Below are 17498 nucleotides of genomic sequence, written 5' to 3'. Positions count from 1 at the left end.
CTTTCCCCCCCACAAGAAATTCCAATGGGCTTGCATTTGTATTACTGGCTTGTCGCTGCATATCAAACACTGCAAGATAGTACCTTGTTGCCAGATCATATCTGCTCAGCTCAAAGGCAAAATAAGTGTCTGCAATCCACCCAGAAATATTCACTCAATTACATCAAGTAAGAGATACATAGTCTCTCCCTCCAGTAATAGGCCTATTAGTATGACACAATGTAACTACATTACACCCAGTGGCTAGATATGACATTTAGTATCATTGAAAGGACTGCTGTCTTTCACAGAGCTCAATTAATTACAACCCCAGGAAACACAGGAAGAGACACTTGACAGTCAAACAGCAGATATTGAATTAGACAGATCCTCAGGTGATGGCACAACATGTTGTGTGTGAACGCCCTGATGTGGCTGGCCAGACAGCTAAGGATCCTAAGTGACACTGAGCTCTAATGGAGAAACAATGGAGATTAATCGCAGACAGTGCTACTCTTGTAAATAACAGGAAATCTCTCTCTCTCTCTCTCTCTCTCTCTCTCTCTCTCTCTCTCTCTCTCTCTCTCTCTCTCTCTCTCTCTCTCTCTCTCTCTCTCTCTCTCTCTCTCTCTCTCTCTCTCTCTCTCTCTCTCTCTCTCTCTCTCTCTCTCTCTCTCTCTCTCTCTCTCTCTCTCTCTCTCTCTCTCTCTCTCTCTCTCTCTCTCTCTCTCTCTCTCTCTCTCTCTCTCTCTCTCTCTCTCTCTCTCTCTCACACACACACACACACGTTTTAGACTATTTAATACCAATAAAAGGGCTATAGCTAATGCTATAATGATCTGAATATCTACAAGTGTTGGGCAGGTTTTAAAATAATTTGACACACACACATACACTCTGTTCTCTTCATATGAAGCCTTTTTCAGCCCACCCACAAGGCCCATATCGTTTTTGTGAACTCGCTAAAAATTATATAACATGATAGCTTTACAGCTGACAATGAAGTGTGTTCAGAGGTGTACATTTCCCTCTCAAAGCACTTAACTGTAGCAATTATAAGTGGTGGGGGTCCCACCTACAGCACATATCCTTTCTGCCTTCCCACTTGGATGACAATAGGCTGGGTAAAAGAATTAAAGTGCACTATATGCCTGCGTGAAGCCTATTCTGGGATGCAGAGAAAATGTCTGACTTAGCAATTCCTCTCCAAATGTTCTCTAACGAGGATACAACATCATTGGTGATAATACATCCTATGGCCTCTGTTGTTGATTTCACCTCCTTGACCGGTGGTCAGTCAAGGAGCACTCCACAGGTACGCATTTGGGGTCTTGCTCCTTATAAAAACTAGGCCTCCGTAAAGACTATTGGCAGCGAATAGGGAGGCTAATCAGCATTGGGCAGAGAGCTACTTATTCAAACAGCACTCGACTAAACGTTTGGCTCTATTTTAATTATTCGCTTTACTGGGCTGTTTGTCCCTCATCATGATCACATCAACAAACCCTGCAGCAGGAAACATCCTCCCTTCCAAGGCTTTTTGTCTCTATAAAACAGAGATAGTGCTGTTCCATTGACCTATGACCTTCTGATGGTGATCAACTTATTTCCTGCATGTTATAATTCTTATTAGTAAATGTGCATAAGCTCACGAGTACAATAATTAATATGGCAACGACAGGGGTTTGATGCCACGGTAGCAAGAGGGTTAACTGCAGTTGTAGCCTAAAGAATGGTTGCCTTATCATCTTAGATTCTCACCTCCTGTGTCTCGAACTCGATGGGAATTCATTGCAAGTAGGACCCAACAGTGCCCTGGGCCATACACCTGAGCTCCATTATGCTGTAGCTCTTAAGCAGAACCATCTGTTGCCGCTGTGCCAACACTAAAGCCTCTCCCTCTGGACTTCCTGTGTACTTATGCATATATTTATCAAGAGTCCTCTAGCTATCTAGCTGTTTATACCACTCCAGCTCCCAGACAGACATTATGATGTTGTGTAGTTCAAATGTTTTCCCGTAAAAATTGATTGCTTGCTTTCAACATAACAGAAAATAATTTTGATTACGAGAACTACATACCAACCAACTTTAATGATTCCAGCCATTCAGGTAACAAAAATAATGGAAAACATGAAAATGGAATTTGTGCAGGCACTGGTGAGGAGTTTGTGTAACTTCATATGTAATCCTCCACCCAGCAGGTCCCCTGTGTTAAGATATTCTTAGACACATTGACTTACATGTAGGTTTTTGGGCAAACTCCCACTACTTCATTGATTCTAGAGGCTCCCATACTGGCTATGGTTGCTCTAATTTCCACTTAATCTATTTGGTGTGCTTTTGTTTTAACATGATCTAGTTGATCTAAATATGGCTCAGTGAATTAGAAACGAAGCCTATCCTCTTACCTCAACACTATCCATTGAGTGACCTAATATGAAAGTTGTCAGTCATAAACCTTTCAATTGATTCCTGTTGGATCCTAAGGCCATGATACAGGCCTAGGGGAGAACATTCAAGAAATAAACACTAATAAATTATGTTTTGGGAAAGACTAAGTCAAAGCTACATTGAACAGATTGTATAATCTTACAGTTTAAACACTCAAAAAGTCAGTCAGAACATGAATAAACAACCAGCAGCACAATCTGAAGTAAATAATCAGAACAGAAGACATTAAAGCACACCTGGTGGAGACAGAATCTTGTGCGGTTCTCACCTGATCTTTTATTCTGCTCAGGTCAGAGGTTGTCATGGCTGACAGAGTGTGCAGGAGCAGAGGAAATGTGACGTTGCGTAATACTTCCACTGCCCTCCCCGCCTCCTCCCATGAACACTGCTGAGCAAATCAAGAGACATGACATCATACAAGAGCAGAATACATTCAATTTGATATCAAATCAAATGTATAAAGCAATTCTTCAGCTGATGTTACAAAGTGTTGTACAGAAACCCAGCCTAAAACCCCAAACAGCAAGCAATGCAGGTGTAGAAGCACGATACTGCATTCATTTTTAAGGTAAAGCCCACACACCTCAAGGCTGCCTTCCTATACATAGTCAAAAGCTACAGTGTATTGGTTGTATAATTGATATTATAGCATACATTGCTACAGTTGACATTCAAGTAACTTTAAGACATCATGCTGTGGCAGTCATTCTAGCAGAGGGGCATAGGAACAATGATGTCAGACTTCATCGCCCCTGTCCTTATGTTCCCACAGATTCTGCCTTTTCTGTGGTTATAATCTCTTCCCCAGGATATTACTCACAGTGCAGGTATCAGGTGCATGAGAATACCATATTGGTGGTAGAATGTCAATGTACAGTGCCTTCGGAAAGTATTCAGACCACTTGACTTTTTCCACATTTTGTTAGGTTACAGCATAATTCTAAAATTAATTCAATTATTTGTTCCCCTCAATCTACACACAGTACCCCATAATGACCAAGCAAAAACAGGTTTAGACATTTCCGCCAATTTATTAAAAATAAAAATCACATTTACATAAGTATTCAGACCCTTTACTCAGTACTTTGTTGAAGCACCTTGGCAGGGATTACAGCATCGAGTCTTTTTGGGTATGACGCTACAAGCTTGGCACACCTGTATTTGGGGAGTTTCTCCCATTCTCTACAGATCCTCTCAAGCTTTGTCAGGTTGGATTGGGAGTGTCGCTGCACAGCAATTTTAGGTCTCGCCAGAAATGTTCGATGCGGTTCAAGTCCGGGTTCTGGCTGAGCCACTCAAGGACATTCAGAGACTTGTCCCGAAGCCACGCCTGCATTGTCTTGACTGTGTGCTTAGGAAAGGTGAACCTTCGCCCCAAGTCCTGAGCGCTCTGGAGCAGGTACTTAGCTCCGTTGATCTTGCCCTCATTCCTGACTAGTCTCCCAGTTCCTACTGCTGAAAAACATCCCCACAGCATGATGCTGCCACCACCATGCTTCACCGTAGGGATGGTGCAAGGTTTCCTCCAGACGTGACGCTTGGCATTCAGACCAAAGAGTTCAATCTTGGTTTCATCAGACCAAAGAATCTTGTTTCTCATGGTCTGAGAGTCTTTAGGTGCCTTTTGGCAAACTCCAAGCGGGCTGTCATGTGCCTTTTACTGAGGAGTGGCTTCCGTCTGGCCATTCTACCATAAAGGCCTAATTAGTGGAGTGCTGCAGAGATGGTTATCTTTCTGGAAGGTTCTCCCATCTCCACAGAGGAACTCTAGAGCTTTGTCAGAGTGACCATTGGGTTCTTGGTCACCTCACCTGACCAAGGCCCTTCTCCTCCAATTGCTCAGCTTGGCCAGGCAGCCAGCTCTAGGAAGAGTCTTGGTGGTTCCAAACTTCTTCCGTTTAAGAATGATAGAGGCCACTGTGCTCTTAGGGACCTTCAATGCTGCAGACATTTTTTGGTATACTTCCCCAGATCTGTGTCTCGGCGCTCTACAAGCAATTCCTTCGACCTCATGGCTTGGTTTTTGCTCTGACATACAATGTCAACAGTGGGATCTTATATAGACAGAAGTGTGTCTTTCCAAATCATGTCCAATCAATAGAATTCAACCAAGTTGTAGAAACAGCTCAAGGATGATCAATGGAAACAGGATGCACCTGAGCTCAATTTTGAGACAGTCAAAATTGACAGTCTGAATACTTATGTAGATAAGGTTTTCCTGGGTTTTTTTGCAAACATTTTTAAAAACCTGTTTTTGCTTTGTCATTATGGGGTGTTGTGTGTATATTGCTGATTAATTATTTTTTATTTAATCAATTTTAGAATAATGCTGTAACGTAAAAGAATTGGAAAAAGTCAATGGGTCTGAATACATTCCGAAGGCACATTGACATGTGGATGTCAATTAAAGCAGCCACCAGCACCTCTGATTCAGAGGGTTTGGGTTAAATGTGGAAGACACATTTCAGTTGAATTCACTCAGTTGTACAACTGACTAGGTTTCCCCCTTTAAAGTGTTGGTACCATGTTTCATGAGGTGAAATATAAGATTCCAGAAATGTTCCATACGCACAAAAAGTTTATTTCTCTCAAATGTTGTGCACATTTCTCATTTTCCAAGATAAACCTTCCACCTGACAGGTGAGGCATATCAACAAGCTGATTAAACAGCATCATTACACAGGTGCACCTTGTGCTGGGGACAATAAAAGGCCACTCTAAAATGTGCATTTTGTTACACAACACAATGTCACAGATGCAATTGGCATGCTTCCTGCAGGAATGTCCACCAGAGCTGTTGCCAGAGAGTAGAATGTTATTTTCTCTGCCATTTGCCACCTCCGTCATTTTAGAGAATTTGGTGGTACGTCTAACTGGCCTCACAACCGCAGACCACTTGTAACCACACCAGCCCAGGACCTCCACATCCAGCTTCTTCACCTGCAGGATCGTCTGAGACCAGCCACCTGGACAGCTGATGAAACTGTGGGTTTGCACAACTGAAGAATTTCTGCACAACCTGTCAGAACCCGTCTCAGGGAAGTTCATCTGCATGCTATTTGTCCTCACCAGGGTCTTGTTCCTGACTGCAGTTCGGCATCGTAGCCATTTCAATGGCCACTGGCATGCTGGAGAAGTGTGCTCTTCATGGATGAATCCTGGTTTCAACTGTACTGGGCAATGGCAGACAATGTATGGCGTCATGTGGGCGAGCAGTTTGCTCATGTCAATGTTATGAACAGTGTCCCATAATGGTGGTGGGGGTATGGGCAAGCATAAGCTAAACATAATTACATTTTATCAATGGCAATTTGAATGCAGAGATCCTGAGGCCCATTGAGCCCCTGCCATCAACCACGTTTCAGCATAATGCACTGCCCCAATGTGCAAGGCTCTGTACACAATTCCTGGAAACTGAAAATGTCCCAGTCCTTCCATGGCCTGCAGTCACCAGATGTTGAGCATGTTTGGGATGCTCTGGATCAACATGACAGCGTGTTCCCTTTCCCACCAATATCCAGCAACTTCGCAGTCATTGAAGAGTGGTACAACATACCACAATCAGCGCCATGCAAAGGAGATGCGTTGTGCTGTATGAGGCAAAAGGTGGTCACACCAGATCTGACTGGTTTTCAGATCCATGCACCTGCCCTCCAGGGCTAGGTTAAGAATCTAGTAATTACACAATTACACACAACAACAAAAAAAAACTCAAAACCGCATTTTCATTAACTTCTAGAAGGCTGGAGCATGGCTCATAAGTCAATCACACAAGATTCTGGTTGAGCTAGCAGGGAAACTAACATGAGCAGTGAACTATTCTGAGCCAGTAGACGTGCCAAGGACACCACTCTATTGAGGTTTTATAAGACTGCGTTGTGAAAAAAGCCATTTCATATTTAGGAATTCAGAGTAAGGGAATCAAAAACACTTTGAAAGTGACCACCACTTTGGCTTTACATCCCGTAATCTTTTGAATGGGTTCATATGAAATTAATGAATAATGCAGTAATTTAAGATAAGAGTTTGTGGATGAATTTACTCCTGCCAGACGCCTTATGAATTTTAGGGCTTAAGGACTTTTGTTCTCCATTTCACTCGTTGGAGACGATTCAAAAAGACCACTTCCAAAGTGTATAGCTCATATTCAGAAGACTGGTTTCCACATACAATTTGAAAATGCCAGGGTGAGGGATTTACAACGTAGCACAACCACCACCTGCTGGTCGTGACTGGGCAAGAAATTCCATCCCTTGGTCTCTTGGGCAACAGTCAACATTCTATTTAATGTTCGCATCGATGCCTGTATTTCTATAATCCATCAAATGTGATCATTGAAATACTAAAGCATGAAAATCTATTTTTCTAATGTCCCAAAGTTGAGTGTTTATCGTCATTGATCAGAAATGTCCCCACAACTGCAATAAAAATTAAGAGTACAAGATGGTAACAAACATGACCCTTCATATTGAAAAATGACCAGTAATATTGTACACGTTCTTTTATTTTGGAAAGTTCCATAGAAACTAGCGGTTTATTTCTTCTTGTCAATACTCTCCGCTTCCGCCTCCTTTGCCCTCTTGGCACGGATGCCGAAGAGACGAGCATTGGCACGAGCCATACGCAGGCTGGCGAAAGCCTTGAAGTTCTTCTCATCCTCAGAAATCACCCTGGCCTTCTCCTTCTTGTGCACCTGCAGCAGAGGGAGAAGAGCCAATTAACAACAATGTTGATGTAAAGATATACTCATCAAGAGTAGAGAGGCATTTCAGTCAAAGAGAAAGTCAAATACAATGAATGGATTAGCAGAGTCCCATGCCATTACTCAATGCCTTAATTATTTGTGTGTCCACTTCTGTAAGTTAAGGCCCAGCACAATCTGGCAGTCATCAGATAATAGGTTCAAGGAGAATCATCAAGGCAATACAGAGATTCCGGAGAATTTGTCATCACTTGACTGCTGAAAGAGCTCTAACATATCTGTCCAATACATATACTCAATAAATATCCTAATATTTAAATTATGACCTGGTCTTCCCATTTACAGACAATAACCCTAATCAGTGTATTATAAAGAACATGAACTTAATTTTTTGGGGGGTGAATCAAGAGATATGAATGTGTGATACGTACATTCTTGATAGGCATGACAGCACCAGAGAGCTGCGTGGCCATCTTGATTTCCTCCTCCTGGAGAAAGGGAAAAGTTTTAATACATTCAGGAAAAGTAACATCTACCATGTGCACATGCAAGACGGTACAGTCAATCTAAAACGCAACTGGGGTGAAGAGAAGAGTCCTCAAACATTTAATTGCACACCAACTGAATCTAAATCGGAGCCCCTAAAGTTGTCACATAAGTTGTAGTCCAGATAACCATGCAGATCTGTTATGTGTAAACAATATTTTAAATGACATTCCAACACGTCTAAGACAGTATTATCTATAGCACAAAAGTCTGGTTAATATCCTGCCCCTACAGATCAATGTTACTCTGCACAAAAAGCAGTACACACATTTCAAAACCTTCAGACCTGCTTGAAAACCAATTTCCACATCTTAACTTCAAAACTTTCTAATGGGTCGTTTCAGAAACTACAGAATGGGCACACGAACCCGGCAGTCATCAGATAATAGGTTCAAATGTAATCATCAAGGTAGTACAGAGATTCCGGAGAATTTGTCATCACTTGACTGCAGGCCCAGTGCTACTCAAGATCCAGCTTTGATCACAATTGCAATTATTGCCCCAGTTATGAGCTAATATTCTAGAATCACTTTTAACAGGGAATGTTATCCATGACTGCTGAAGTCTTCACACTGCAAATATGTATCATCTGACCTTCAAATTAAGCAATCACTTAAACAATATGGTTATGCGTGCCCATGTTTATAAACACCAAACCCAATGTTCTATGACTGACACTTACAGTGCTGTCTCCCTTCTTCGGTGCGGAGGCCTTCCTGGGGAAGAGGATGAGCTTGGAGCGGTACTCTTTCAGGCGCTGTACATTGGCCTGCAGGGACTCCGAAGATCTGTTGCGGCGGCGGGAGTCAACCGAGATGCCAATGGTGCGGGCTGTCTTCTTGTGGATACCAGCAGCCTAGAATACAAAGCACATGCAAGAACCAAATATTTAAGAACTGTCGGGCATTTAGTTGCTAGCCATGCCTGGACTTTTAGCAGTGTGAAGGCTTGCACATAATTCAATACAAGTAGATTGCTACATTCAGACAAAAAGCCTGTCAAACAAATGAGTTAACTGTCTTGAGTCCAAAGTTATTAGTCAATTGACCAGCTTTTGAGTTTTTTTTTTTATATGCACAGCACACATTAAAACAAGCAGACATCAGCATAGGTTCAAATTGAATCATCAAGGAGGTACAGAGATGTCATCACTTGATTGCTGTAAAAGGTTCTAGTAGTCTGCAAGCTAAAATATATTCAATAAAAACTCAAACCTGTCTTTCAGGCTGTTCAGTCTCACAATGAACTAACACTGCATAAACCTCGAGGTTATTATTCGAAAGGTAAATGTACTGTTAATTTCCCTCTTACCTTGAGCTCCTCCAGGGTGAAGCCACGTCCGGCACGCACCTTGGTGTGATACCTGATGGTGGGACACCTGACTTGAGGCCTGAGGGGACCAGCCACAGGGCGTGGAGCAATACGACGAGCCTTGATTTGACGGGCCTTTCGCCTGAAAAATGAGGAGTCTGTTCATAAACTCAGCAAAAAAGAAAAGAAAACATCCTCACTGCCAAGTGTTTATTTTCAGCAAACTTAAAATATGTAAATATTTTCAGGAATATAAGATTCAGACAAATTGAACAAGTTCCAGACACATGATTAACAGAAATTGAATAGTGTGTCCCTGAACAAAGGGGGGGCAAAATCAAGCAGCTGGTGGCTACACCAGATACTAAGTCCTGCAGTACATCTCTTCCTCATTGACTGCACCAGATTTCCCAGTTCTTGCTGAGAGATGCTACCCCAGTCTTCCACCTGCAAGTTCCCAGGGGGGTGGCCCTAGCACTCACCCTACTATCTAACCGGTCCCAGATGTACTCAATGGGATTGAGATCAGGGCTCGTCACTGGCCATGACAGAACACAGATCACGCACGGAATGAGCAGTATGGCTGGTGGCATTGTCATGCTGGAGGGTCATGTCAGGATGAGCCTGCAGGAAGGGTACCACATGAGGGAGGATGTCTTCCCTGTAATGCACAGCATTGATTTTGCCTGCAATGACAAGCTCAGGCCGATGATGCTGTGACACCGCCCCAGACCAAGATGGACCCTCCACCTCGATCCCGCTCCAGAGTACAGGCCTCGGTGTAACGCTCATTCATTCGCCGATAAACTCGAATCCGACCATCACCCAAAGTGAGACAAAACCCCGACTCGTCAGTGAAGAGCACTGTTTGCCAGTCCTGTCTGGTCCAGCGACGGTTGGTTTGTGCCTATAGGTGACGTTGTTGCCGGTGATTTCTGGTGAGGACCTGCCTTACAACAGGCATACAAGCCCTCAGACCAGCCTATTGCGGACAGTCTGAACACTGATGGAGGAATTGTGCATTCCTGGTGTAACTCGGGCAATTGTTTCCATCCTGTACCTGTCCCGCAGGTGTGATATTCAGATGTACCGATCCTGTGCAGGTGTTGCTACACGTGGTCTGCCACTGCGAGGACAATCAGCTGTCCGTCCTGTCTCCCTATAGCGCTGTCTTAGGCGTCTCACAGTACGGACATTGCAATTTATTGCCCTGGCCACATCTGCAGTCCTCATGCCTCCTTGCAGAATGCCTAAGGCACGTTCGAAGCAGATGAGCAGGGACCCTGAGCATCTTTCTTGGTGTTTTCGGAGTCCGTAGAAAGACCTCTTTAGTGATCTGAGTTTTCATAACTGACCTTAATTGCCTACCATCTGTAAGCTGTTAGTGTCATCCTTTCCACAGATGCATGTTCATTAATTATGGTTCATTGAACAAGCATTGGAAACAGTATTAAAACCCTTTACAATGAAGATCTGTGAAGTTATTTGGATTTTTACAAATTATCTTTAAAAGACAGGGTCCTGAAAAGGGATGTTTTTTTTGTTGTTGCTGAGTTTATATAGAAAGTTATATTTGAATGATCATCACCTACATACACAGCTACACAACAAAATTACACCATAGCATCATTCAATCCACACTGCTACCTAACATACCCATGCTAGTTAATAGCTGGTAGGTTTGCATACAGTAGACGTTTGAAACGTAAGACAGTTCAACCAAAAGTTAACATTTATCCAACCATTATACTTTACTTAACCAAAGTCACTAATCAAGGCCTACCTGCGAGTCTTCCTTGCGGGCTGGTTGAACCAGGTGCGCACCCTCGTCTGCCAGTCTTTGTGGAAGTGTGGGTTCAAAAGCATGCCATTCCGGCTGGGTGCCATGGTTGCCTACTTCCCTGAAACAGAAGTTGACATTAACACATGTAGGCGTAGAAGGTAATCACATTTAGCAATAAGATCAACCCTTCCAGCAGAGGAAAAAAATGGCTGACGAAGTGCTTAATAGGCTAAATGTTAGCCTTCACGTCAAGGCAAGCTGGGGTGCAACAATGAATTCCAACACAAACAGACGTATATTTTACTGTGATAATGACTCCGTAATCATTGGAGTTCATTGTCGATAATGGGTGGTGACAATGAAACACTTGTAAAGTCACTGACAACATAGACATACATGCGTCTACAACCCAGATAGGTTCAGTTGTCAACCTATCTGGGTCGCATTTTTCTTAGCCTTTAGCTCAACAAAATCTTCAATAGTCATATATTCTTAACGACAACATCATAAACTTTCGCAACAAACACATAAAAGTCACATCAACTTCGATATATTTGAGGATGAAAAGCGATTTCGTCTGAAAAATAGTGAGCTTATTTCAACATACCGTCTGGGGCGGAAAATGGCCGAAAGGAAAAAGGAAGTCCTAAAATAGTGCATTGTGGGATATATAGATGGCAGCCAATGGTAGACGCAATGGAGTGTCAACCGGATGTACTAATATCCACGTGTGAAGAGTTTGAGTTAAAAAATATATCTTGTTCAGAATGCATTGTTGTACGTTTTTTTGTTAGTAAACCAAATCTTCTTGTTTTGGGATAATGCTTTGTAATAACGTGCTTTGTTTATCCTATTCAAGTCCCAATACAACACATATTGAAACAACCATAATCTGTCATGCAACAAGCATGCATGACAGATTATTTGTTCTTTATCTAATGGTCGTCCACCCAAATCAAGATTTATATGTAGGTACACCACAAGAGGTCCCTGCAGTCGCACAATAAAGTTACACACATTTCACTTACGGGCCTGTTTCAGATTGCCAATTTCTCTGAGTATCGCCCAATTTTCCATTCTCATTGTTGTAATGATCATTATGAATGACATGTTTTCATTATAGGAGTGTTGTCCATCCAAATATTTAACCCTAATACGTTCTTGAAATCATATGCGGCAGTCTTTTTAAAGTGCACACAAACAGCAACACCATCACTTTGCTCATTGTGTCAAGAGAGGACCATCCCGGAAGGATATTTTCTGTCCGACAGCCAAATTGTATTCTCATGTTAAAGTAGTAAAGCCCCATTCATAGTCAAAGATATGCTCAGTTTCTCTGCTGCACTGATCCTGTGCCCACTTTTGCCATTAATATTGATCAATCCCCCCTTGCACCTCATCTCGATCTTAATCTAAGGGCAAAGGTCAAGGTGTGCCAAGCTTCAATGTAGCAATGACAAGTGCTTCTCTATCTCTCTGGGTTTTCACCAGTTAGGCATCAGAACAAAAGGTCTAGTTTGAAGCAGGGTAATTTCTAGGAATAGGTCCACACACACCCTTCACAGTATGTGAAATATCCCCTTTACAATGTAAACTACTGTTCCATTAACTGACAGGGCTGATTATGTTTTAATAAATCAATGATGATACTGTGCAGATATATTGTGTTAATATCACTTGTGTAACTTTCAGTTACCATTAGCTTGAATCACTTGGGTTGGAAATTACAGCAGCAGCATATCAAATCAAATTTTATTGGTCACACACAGTTTAGCAGAGGTTTAGCAGGTGCAGCAAAATGCTTGGGTTCCTAGCTCCTAACAATGCCAAACAAGTACACAAATAATCAAAAACAATATATGAATGTCAGAACAAATCCAGGTAACCCAAATAACACAACGAATAATCCAAATGCAATCTATGCATAGATAGACCTACACCAAAAACAGACTAAGAATGATATGTATAGCAGTAGATATTAGTGAGCCATGTCAACAATCACAGGCAGTGTGTACAAACAGCACAACAAATGCAATATTATCCACATATTCCTGATGTCAGATGTTACCTCAAAATAGGAAAATATCACAAATAGATTTGATTCTTGATTCATTTGTGCTGTAGTCTTTTGTTCTAAAGAAGGTGATCTTGCTGAAAAAATGTCAATCTACAAGTGTGGGAGTCTTTGGAAGTGCCAGGCTACCAGCCAAGGTTTGGTTTTGACTAGTCTTGCATTGCCAGACATCAAATTAAGTTTAGACTTAGATAATGACTTAAGGTGGTTTATGTAAAGCAAGTGAATAGTACTGTATTCCATCCTTCCCATCAGATGGAATAGAAAAGCCATAATGAAAAAACAATGGATTGTATCTGACTTCTCATTTCCAACCTGTTGCCACTTCTCTGCATTTTTTTCAGTTCAAACCAAGCACCTGAAGTAATCAACTCTTATTTATGTGCCAACAGGATTTATCATTGTGCCAACAGGATTTATCATTGTGCCAACAGGATTTATCATTGTGCCAACAGGATTTATCATTGTGCCAACAGGATTTATCATTGTGCCAACAGAACATGGGAACAAACCCTTCAGGTTGTCTTGTGGTTTAATCAGCAAAAGCACCTAGGTGAGCATTTTTAATTATCATTTAGGTTATCAAACAATTAGTCAAAATAAATATGGCTACTTTATATAATATTTTTAGCTGAGATTTTACAGCCAGTCCAGATAGGATTAGTGTGAAAGACCTGTAATCATCATTAAAAAGAACATTTTAAAAAAAGAACATGGAGAGTCGAGCAGTCTACTCATCAAGTGATTTGATAAATTTCTCATAAGAGCAATCGTCCATGAGGCCATCAAGTTCTGCAGGGTTGTCAATAGTCATCTTAATTAGCCAGCCTGGAAGTCAAAGGAGAACAACCATCAGTAAAATTGTCAGGGCAGGGGGGTTAAGTGTGTTGAATGAGTATTCACCAAAAAAAAATATATATAATAATTCACATAAGGTGGCAAGTATCATAGCGGTTAAGAGCATTGGCCCAGTAATCGAATGGTCGCTGGTTCGAAAACCAAAGCGGAATAGGTGAAGATCTGTTGATGTGCCCTTGAGCAAAACAACCCTAATTTTCTCCTGTAAGTCACTCTGGATAAGAGTGTCTGCTAAATTATCAACTGATTTGTCTTGTCACTTGTTCTTGCATAAGATACTCACCCACTTCGTAGCAGGATTTATTCACTAGTCCAGGGTTGACTGCCAGCTCTGTGTTGATTTCAGTTACCTCTCCAGTCAGCGGAGAGTACAGCTCACTAGCAGCCTTCACACTTTCCAAAGCACCAAACTCCTCTGAAACACAAGCAAAGGACATGCATGACCCTCCTTATTGGCAACAAAGCTCATGGTCACAAGAGTAATTTACTTGTGGGAGGAAACTTAAACCTGAAAAAAATCTCACCCATTTGTTCAAGTTTTTGCCCCACCTCAGGGAGTCCACAATATACCACATCACCTAATGCTTCCTACAATGGGGGGACACAAATTCTAACATTTTAGCAGCTACACAGAAATTTTAACACAAAATATTCATATTTGAAGTACACGTTGAGGAAATTCTGGGAAAGCATAAAATAAGGCCAATGTAAGTTGTGGTAAACTTCAAGTTCTTGCACAAATATCAGATTGAGCCTCAATTTTTAAGCCAGGCATAATACAAGTAATCAATTACCCTAAGAAAATAGTCATACATATGTAAAATTGTCATTCTGGTATATGTCTTTGTATTGCAGGACAAAGTACAAAGTTCCAAAATAAATCTCTCAAGACAATACAGGCATTATGTAGACCAATAAATGTCAGATAAGTCATTTGGAAACAGTAGCACACTAAATCATTGATAAAAATATCAACCAAACTGCCTACCTGAGCAAATTTGCTGATGCCAACAGTGCCAATTCCTCCCTCTACTCGCACCCACTCATGCTTGTCTGTGAATTTCAGGGCTGTAAAAATAGACATTCACATCAGATAATGGGATGCATGTGCATAGAAAAACAGCACAAATATTAATATTCAAACTAATAATGTATTAGTACACTACACTGACTAGTTGACATGGCCATTTTTCTGTGTTCTAGGAGTACAACACCATTAATTTAGGGTTTCCAAACTTTAGTGGGGGGGGGATACCTAACTAAGTACCCATCCCAAACATTGCACTTGTTATTAACTGTCCAAAGGACACTAATGTACTATGGACCAGAGCCAAAAAGTACTGTGCAACACAGCAAACTTCATTTAAAATACTGGAAGGTGGCAAAAGATACCATTCATGCACTGCCCCACATTCAGCCCTGTAATGTCAAACAAGATGTGAATTGTATTACTATCACCATTGTGATGTCAATTGCTCATACAATGTACCAGCATTCTCTAGCTATTACTGTACATTGTAGTATAGTTGTACACAGTATGAGTGGTGGGAGGGAGCACACACATTTAAACATCCTTCCTCTAATCTGCTATGTGGGCTGTTCATTCTATTAAATTAACTAGTAATATTTTATATATTTTTTGTACAAATATGTAATCCACAGTTCAAGCAAGAAACATTAAAACGTGGTTTATGTCAACCTCTGTCAATTTTCCCCAATATGCTGGGGAGGAATTAAATGCCTCAACAGCTTCCAATGCTAGCATCAGATCAGGCAGAAAAATACAGGTTTGAACCAGATTGTGAACTGTGAAAGATGCTGAGGCATGATGGCTGGTTTGTCTGAAAGACAAGAGAGCCTTACCTTAATGGAGAGCTTCAATATAATTTCTAGACTAAACCACCACCCAAAAATTACACCATGCATTTATTTGCAGACTACAAATGTGGTAAATATGCTAAATATAGATGTATGCTCAAATTTGTTACTCCCGACCAGCATTTGACTTGCCTACGTCCCAACTCGTGCGTGATTTGCTCTATGTAATTATCCATTACATTGGGGCACGAGACAGTGGGTGTCTTGAGTGCTTAACAAGCCCTAATGTTTTTTTAAGACCGCGTTTTACAGTGTCGTCTAAGAAAATAAACGTTGATTTCCATTGATTTCTGTCTGGGAATAACAAGAGAATAGTTTACTTTTAGACCACGTAACGGCCAACATTTGGCTACTTGTTATTTGACCCATCGCCCAAACTTTATCGTAGCAGGGAATGCGTCCTAAACTGTTTACAAACCTGTACATGCTGACCACAAAAATATAAAAATCGCTGTTCACACTCTCACTGACGTGTAAAAATGTACCGTGGGGGATTGACCAAAACAGTGTGCGATTATCCCCCTCTGTGACTGGAATGTGTAGCCACAGACCCGTACATCAATTGTGATGTTAATAAATGTAGCATGCAACACCGAGTGCGCCAATTTGGGCAACATTGTAACAAATTGTTACCTGTGGACAGTCGTGAGGCTGTGCTCAGTGACTGTGCGGGGTTGGCCTTCCATAAGAGCCGACTTGCGGATATCTGTACAGGTCGAGAACGCTGAATCAGTACTGGGGAAAAGTTTGCAGTAAGGCACCGGAACGCTACTCTCATCGCCATCTTCAGTGTCGGCCGAAATGATTACACATGCAATTGACTGAGTGGAACGCGCACCATCACCCTTTGCGCGCTCTCGACATGAAATAGAAGCGGCTTTTCAGCAGGACTTTGTGAAAGTTGAACCGTATTTGCCAATAAGGTTTTTCCTTATATGGATACTCCCCAGGCGTAACAGATGCACAACAGAATATTTAGGATACTAATGGCTTTTTCGCATAGTTGGTAGTGTTAGATCTTCTTCAGTCTAAAGTCTACTCTGCATCTTTATGGCATTGTGGAACTAACTATAAGGTTTGGGCGCGTTCCTCTGCCCAGGCGTTGCTGAAGCATGCCATATTTTACACCAACTGGATATGTATTTGAACTATCATCTCACCAACAGATGTTAGAACAATCAGTCAATCGATGACGTGGCACACAACCATTGGTTGATTCATGCAACGTCTGAACAGGTGTACGGGACCATTCTCATTATGCTTGGTAGGTTGTAGAAACTGGGTTATGACTAACTAGTTTTTCCTTCATGAATATTACAGCCCTAACTCTCAATGTTTCTATTGTATCCGTTGTACTGTAGTACACAACTTCTGAGATTGGGCAACAGTTCCTAGAACCTAGTGTTGCTTTCATTAAACAAATGGTTTTCTTGGTAGACTTAACACTAGGGTCCTACAGTGCTTTGCAGCATGACTAGAAAGTAACGACTTCATTCACTGGAAATGAACTTACCTTGTGCTCCTCCTCCTCGAACCAACTGTGTTGTACACAGGTCATCCCACAATCCTTTCTTAGGGGATCCATATAGGTGGGGTGCACATTAGTTGTCAAGAGTTCAGTCACCAGGGGTATATTCATTATGTCTTGCAACAAACAGTTTACCGTTTAAGAAACACAGATGCAGAATGAAATGGATTGCTCTACCTGAATTTGTCCAATAGAAACTCTAGTGTTGCTAAATGTTTCCCATTTGGAAAAATGAAAAGACAGACAAAACATTTTAACAGAATAGGTGGTCATTCTGCCAAACTGTTTCAATTGGACAAATTGCGGGTGCGTCCCTACCCGTTTCGTTCGCTTCAGTTTTAAGAAATGTTTTGCACAGATTCGGCTGAATGACTACACCCCTGGT

General features: G+C 41.6%; 2 protein-coding genes and 2 non-coding genes across 4 annotated transcripts; all 4 read right to left on the bottom strand.

Moving 5' to 3' along the window:
* Nucleotides 1–6919: 6919 nt before the first annotated feature.
* LOC112249162 (60S ribosomal protein L13) lies at nucleotides 6920–11467 on the bottom strand. The gene is made up of 6 exons (XM_024418862.2): nucleotides 11383–11467; nucleotides 10776–10893; nucleotides 8993–9134; nucleotides 8364–8537; nucleotides 7567–7623; nucleotides 6920–7126 (listed from the first exon to the last, which is right to left on the bottom strand). Exons 2-6 carry the CDS (start codon nucleotides 10877–10879, stop codon nucleotides 6968–6970), a joined length of 636 nt encoding a protein of 211 aa, XP_024274630.1. The 5' UTR covers nucleotides 10880–10893; nucleotides 11383–11467; the 3' UTR covers nucleotides 6920–6967.
* LOC112249777 lies at nucleotides 7301–7385 on the bottom strand. Its single transcript, XR_002953436.1, has one exon. It is a non-coding gene; the product is annotated as a small nucleolar RNA MBII-202 (small nucleolar RNA).
* LOC112249776 lies at nucleotides 8035–8122 on the bottom strand. The gene has a single exon (XR_002953435.1). It is a non-coding gene; the product is annotated as a small nucleolar RNA MBII-202 (small nucleolar RNA).
* A 1765-nt stretch (nucleotides 11468–13232) lies between the features above and the next one.
* LOC112249163 (glycine cleavage system H protein, mitochondrial) lies at nucleotides 13233–16789 on the bottom strand. The gene is made up of 5 exons (XM_024418863.2): nucleotides 16219–16789; nucleotides 14696–14775; nucleotides 14232–14295; nucleotides 13991–14122; nucleotides 13233–13677 (listed from the first exon to the last, which is right to left on the bottom strand). Exons 1-5 carry the CDS (start codon nucleotides 16367–16369, stop codon nucleotides 13580–13582), a joined length of 525 nt encoding a protein of 174 aa, XP_024274631.1. The 5' UTR covers nucleotides 16370–16789; the 3' UTR covers nucleotides 13233–13579.
* Nucleotides 16790–17498: the final 709 nt, after the last annotated feature.

The sequence above is a fragment of the Oncorhynchus tshawytscha genome, linkage group LG04 (assembly GCF_018296145.1).
Source record: "Oncorhynchus tshawytscha isolate Ot180627B linkage group LG04, Otsh_v2.0, whole genome shotgun sequence".
In the NCBI taxonomy this organism is placed as follows: Eukaryota; Metazoa; Chordata; class Actinopteri; order Salmoniformes; family Salmonidae; genus Oncorhynchus; species Oncorhynchus tshawytscha.
The sequence above is the reverse complement of the archived record's forward strand: the minus strand, read 5'-3'. Positions and strand labels throughout refer to the sequence as shown.

Coding starts and splice junctions, on each gene's coding strand:
- LOC112249162 (XM_024418862.2), bottom strand. CDS start 10,879: ATGGCACCCAGCCGGAATGGCATGCTTTTGAACCCACACTTCCACAAA. Junction 8,538..8,992: donor TCACCCTGGAGGAGCTCAAG/GTAAGAGGGAAA, acceptor TTTGTATTCTAG/GCTGCTGGTATCCACAAGAA. Junction 7,624..8,363: donor CGAAGAAGGGAGACAGCACT/GTAAGTGTCAGT, acceptor CCCTTTCTCCAG/GAGGAGGAAATCAAGATGGC.
- LOC112249163 (XM_024418863.2), bottom strand. CDS start 16,369: ATGGCGATGAGAGTAGCGTTCCGGTGCCTTACTGCAAACTTTTCCCCA. Junction 14,776..16,218: donor AGCCTCACGACTGTCCACAG/GTAACAATTTGT, acceptor CTATTTTTACAG/CCCTGAAATTCACAGACAAG. Junction 13,678..13,990: donor TAAATCCTGCTACGAAGTGG/GTGAGTATCTTA, acceptor TTTGACTTCCAG/GCTGGCTAATTAAGATGACT.